Below are 5,378 nucleotides of genomic sequence, written 5' to 3'. Positions count from 1 at the left end.
GAGCATGTGTTTAGTCAGTCCAAGGCTTTCCTGAGACCCAATATCCGTGAAGTGCTCCTTGGGAGCCAGCCTGGGGTTGTGCTTCCCACGCTTGCCATCCCGGTGGGGCTGGATGGAAAGATGTCCACCGGGGCACATCTGGTTTCTGTATTTAAAGGACTTGGACAGACTCTGAGACACAGCTCTGGAGATACCATGGCCTGTTCTGAGCACAGCTCAGGCTCCCACACCACAGCTCCAGTTTGCAAATTAGCTCCCATTTACAGCACACTGGGTAGCTGGGTGTTCAAAGTACCCAAATGCAAAGCCAAATTTATCACCAGGGAGGGTCCACCTGTACAAATAAATGAGTTTCAAACTGGGAAGCCAGTGAGGTTCAGAATAAGAGACAAGATGCTGTTGTGTACCATGGGCGCATTATCACTCACGATGGAGCAAATTAAAAGCTTCTTTTCCATGCATCTGGAAACGCCATGTAGTTGGGGTTTTCAGGTCAAAAATTCCCATGCCCCATCTTTAGAATATATTGGCAGATACAAAGAGGGAATAGTTCCCACTGTCAAACAAGAAACAATACTGACACCTTCCTTTGAAAATACTACTAGCTGCAGGACAGCTGAGATAAGAAATCAAGAGTTCAGAAAAGAGACACTAATGAGAAAAAACACTATTATTTAGAGTGTTTTAGTGGTGGGTGGTTTTGATTTGATTGAATTATAGCCTCACAGGAGGAGAAATGCCCCTCTCTGAGCACAGCCCATTTTCTCAGAGGCCATTTTCATTAGAGCTGCAAAATGGGGGCTGCCCTGGAAGCTGCAGTGTATGTGGATGACTGGTGCAGAGCAGCTGAGCACAAAAGAGGTTAAGAGAGTGGTACATGGAGCAAAAGCCCCACAAAAAGAGACATAGAAAACCATCAGGAGCTAACAAGAAAGTAGAAATACAATGCAAGGAGGAGGGAGTTAAAAAATGAACCGTGCATAATTAGCACAGTGTTTGCAGAGTGTTTAAGGTCAAAATGTCCTTAATTTTTACATGTATCAAAATAAGTCTGGTATTGCTCAGGAAATAGTGCCAGAAACATACCAGAAAAATTTCCCTGGTTCCAAAAGGCAGATTCAGTTATTTTGGTTTTCCATTCTAATTTGAAATGCAGGCCTAGCAGTGGGCAGTGATTTCTTTTCTGATCAGGTTTTGATGTTTCCATGGTAGGTGACTGGGGACTCAAAACTTCCCTGCCACAAAATGGCTGACAGCAAGTTGGCTTGTTTTGCACAGCAAAGATCAGAGACTTGTCATTAAAACACACACACAGCACCTCTAAAAGGCAGCACTTTTACAGGCTGAGAACACAACCAGCTGCTGTAGCGCTGAAACTCATTAGAGCTTACTTGGGGCTCTGTGTCTTGAGATGTGTATTTACTGGGACGTCACAAGTAATTACTCGCTAACAAACCCTTGCTTCCCACTGTCATCCGCACCTTGCAATTTCTGCCCTCAGTGAAACAGTCCCAAATAGCCAAACTCCCTGTCCAGCCTGTAACCCAGCACTCACACCATTTCTTTTCCCTTTGGCAGAAAAATGGAGACGCTGGCTCAGACTATGAATATTTCCAATATTTCCAAGGTGGCACTAGATGGCAACTTCACTAACTGCTCCTCCAACTATACGGTTGACGGCTTCAAACAAGTAATTTATCCCATCACATATCTCTTTATCTTCTTCCCGGGTGCTGTTGGAAACAGCCTCTCCATTTATGTTTTCTTCCAGACATCGCAAAGGACCTCAGTAAACATTTACATGCAGAACTTGGCTATTTCAGACCTCATGTTTGTCAGCACTTTGCCCTTTCGAGCCTCATATTACCTCTTGGGATCCCGTTGGATATTTGGTGACATCCTCTGCAGGATCATGACTTACACCTTGTACATGAACATGTACTGCAGCATTTATTTCCTGTCCGTGCTCAGCGTGGTTCGTTTCATAGCCATCGTCCACCCATTCAAACACGGAAAAGTGACCAACACCAAGTGTGCCAGGATTACCTGTGTGGCCATATGGATCTTTGTGCTGGCAGCTGCCAGCCCTCTGTTAAACAAGGGAATCGCTGGCTACCGCAACCCAGTCAAATGCTTGGACCTGCACCCCTCCAGCACACACAAGCTCCTCATGATGAACAGCTTTGTCCTCGTTGTGGGCTTCATCCTGCCCTTCTGCGCAATTGTGTTCTGCTACGTCTTTGCCATCAGAGCGCTGCTCAAGTCCAGGGCTCCACAGAGCAGGAGGGCAATCTGTCACAGGAAGGCGCTGCTGACCATTGTCATCACCCTCATCCTCTCCCTCATCTGCTTCCTGCCCTACCACATCCTGAGAACTGTCCACCTGATGTACAGCAGCTGCAGCCAGGCCAGCCTGCACAAGGCGCTGGTGGTCACTCTCTGCCTCGCTGCCACAAACAGCTGCCTCGATCCCTTCCTCTATTACTTTGCGGCTGAAAATTTCAAAGCAAAAATCAGAAGTTTGTGCTGCAGGTAGCTGGTGCAGAATTGCAAACCAATATATATATACACAGTCCTGATGGGATCTCTAGACTGGGCTCATAGTATTCAATGGCAGAAGCTGCGTGCTGTGCTGCTGGCCAGCCTGCAGCTCTGCTGCTCACTGTAAGGCATATCTGGAGCAGAAATCTCTGGGACAGAGCTCTTTGTGAGTGACCAAAACTGAGTCTGAATGATCTGAAGACAAGTGGCTGGGTATGATCCCTGGTTGTCTTCTGTTTAGCAGTGTAGAGACACCTCTGTTCTTCACCCTCCCCAGGACAAGGCATTGAAAGGAATCCACCTTGCTACTGGAGTTCCATTATTTCATTTCACAATACTGAGTGACTTGAAAGGGAAACTGCTCACCTGACCACTTCAATGTCTGTGCCTGAACCTCTCAGTGCTCCATTTCCCTGCATGTGCAGGGGTTCAGACACTGTGATTCCCTACACATTCACAGTACCCTGACAGTTACTGCAAACACTGTCAAAGGGGTTGTACATTAAAGAAATATTATGCATCACTTATGCTTTCTACTGAGGCTGACTTAAAAAGCAGGAAGAGAGGAAAACAGGACCCAGCACTGGCTCAGGAAGCTCAGAAGTCACTAACCTGTCTAAATTTTCCACTCTGAGCCTGCCACCAAGGTATTCTGCTTAACGTTTCATGGGTTTTCAAGTGAGAGAATGATTTCAAGTGAGTGGCATCGTCCTGGACTGTTGTGAGTAATCTGACTGCTGGCAATGAGGGCAGGGTGAAGGTGCCCAGAGCACTGGGCTGCATCCTGCAGCTCTTCATGTGGAGTCAATTCCTTCAAGGTCATTGCAACACTTGTTTTTATGCCCACTGTTGCCAGTGCTTCTCACAAAGCTGAGGCTAAGCAGTTCCATTCCCATGCAAGGATCGAAAGACAAACTTTAAAAATTATTTTGGTCCAAAAAGGTTGCTAGGGACTGGTTTCCACTGCACAGGTAAGTCAGTCTGACACTAAACAGCTGCCAAAGGCATACCCAATTGCTCATCTTCAGTCTCTTCTGCGGAGGAAACTGGTCCCTTTTTTCATAGGATTAACTTCCTGTTGGTTTGAATTTCCTACATCAAACATGGAAGAATCCAACAGGGAAGCACTAACCCAGGTACAGGAAGGAAAACTTCATCAAATGGCTGTCTGTATTTGTGAGTCTCTGAAAATTTTCTAAAATATGTTTTCTAAAAATTAGACCTAAGTGAAAACAGGCTCCAAACTCAGTTAGACCATATTTAGATTTTGGGTTTAATTACCTCATCTTTTACTAAAAACAGAGAAGAAGTTTAGTCATATTTTCCAAGAAAGCAGCTGGACTTATATGAAAACTAACAAAAATGCTGAAAGCCTTCTCTCGCTGTGAAATTCAACAAAGGAGGGTTTCTCTCTGTGAAGATACTTCTCAATGCTCTGAACTTTTTATGTAGAAAGAACTCCATAAACTGAATGTTATTGCTCCCAAGCAAAAATAACAGCAGCAAGCTATTTTTAGCTCTGTCTGAAATATTCAGAAAACAAATCATTGCTGGTCAGGTGGAAAAGTACTTGGCAATTCACTGGAAAAGGCACATTTTTTCTTGGCTATCTAAGGGTTATGTTCAATCTGTTTCAGTCACTCGATGCTGCCTTTGATGTAAGCACAGAGTTTTATCAGAAGTCTTCACTAAAGTTCGTGCTCCAAATCCTTATTTCAATAATGCAGCAGCATACCTGAGAGCTGACCTGATGATGCCTCGTGAACTCCTTGATCCCATGCTGTTGATGAAAAAGGGAATATTAGCAGTGGTTTGCAATGAGAATTTGATTGAGATGGTAACCATGCAGATATAGCAAGCTCATAATTGGAAGGAAAGGGCAAACTCTTTTTCTGTAGTTTTCACCCATCAGGAGGAAACCTGAACAGCAACAAGTGACCAGCTTGAAGCCTCTCATGAGACACGACTCACTTCAAATACTGCAAGCAAATGCAAAAAAATAGCCACAGTCTAATCTCACCCACATGCTTCTGTCTGTATCTGTCCAGTGCACCTGAATATCAGATAATTTTGCATTTAGAGGCTATATGTATCTCACTTATAAGGTCACTTTTTTGTATTGATCACACTTACCACTTTGTTGGCAATTGAATTAACTGTCAGAACTGTGTTTTAATAAACTAGATTTACCTGTGGCTGAAGAAATGTTTTTTATTGATCGCAGAGCTAACAAGGGATCTCCTCTGAGTGCAGGGGAGAAGGAACAAGAAACAGACACTGAGTTTCTGTAAGTGGGCCATCATTTCACAAGACTGAAATGTCCTTGGATGTGTGAGAACATCCTGCTGCCTATTCACATTGCTGACAAAATAGTGGGGAACATGAGTCAAAATCCGAGGTACAGATAAAGTAATAGAATTTTAAAATTATGATTTAAGAAATTCTAGACTATCCTTGTTAGGGATTTTCTCATGAAGTTTCAAAAACACTTGTATAACATGCCACATTCCCATTTACTGCCTTTTCTCCATTTACTGCTCTTGCATGTCTCTACTCATGGAGCTGAAGATTCGGGGTCTTCACTGTAGAAGTATCATAGTAAAAAATGTAGTTTAAAAGCATTTTCTATTCTAAAAAATAAAGCTCATGACAGTTAAATTGCTTGCAATGCCTCAAGGGACCACATTCTCCTTAAAAAGTACTTTGATATGTTTCCTTAAATTCCTAGGAAGCAAAATCTAAGAATAGCTATGTGCATAGGAAGTTAAAGCAACAGTAATCTTGTGAGCTTGAAGGAGACATAAGAATAGGAAATAAAGCCTTTAAGTGACTGGGAC

At 43.5% G+C, this 5,378-nt stretch overlaps 1 protein-coding gene across 1 annotated transcript; it reads left to right on the top strand.

Annotated features, from left to right (window-relative positions):
* The first annotated feature begins 1,582 nt into the window (after window positions 1-1,582).
* CYSLTR2 (cysteinyl leukotriene receptor 2) lies at window positions 1,583-2,536 on the top strand. The gene has a single exon (XM_054272100.1). The coding sequence runs from the start codon at window positions 1,583-1,585 to the stop codon at window positions 2,534-2,536; it is 954 nt and encodes a 317-aa protein (XP_054128075.1).
* The last annotated feature ends 2,842 nt before the right edge of the window (window positions 2,537-5,378 follow it).

The sequence above is a fragment of the Melozone crissalis genome, unplaced genomic scaffold, assembly GCF_028551555.1.
Source record: "Melozone crissalis strain CALT ecotype California unplaced genomic scaffold, PUWL_Pcris_2 ptg000013l_1, whole genome shotgun sequence".
NCBI lineage: Eukaryota > Metazoa > Chordata > Aves > Passeriformes > Passerellidae > Melozone > Melozone crissalis.
The sequence above is the reverse complement of the archived record's forward strand: the minus strand, read 5'-3'. Positions and strand labels throughout refer to the sequence as shown.

Coding starts and splice junctions, on each gene's coding strand:
- CYSLTR2 (XM_054272100.1), top strand. CDS start 1,583: ATGGAGACGCTGGCTCAGACTATGAATATTTCCAATATTTCCAAGGTG.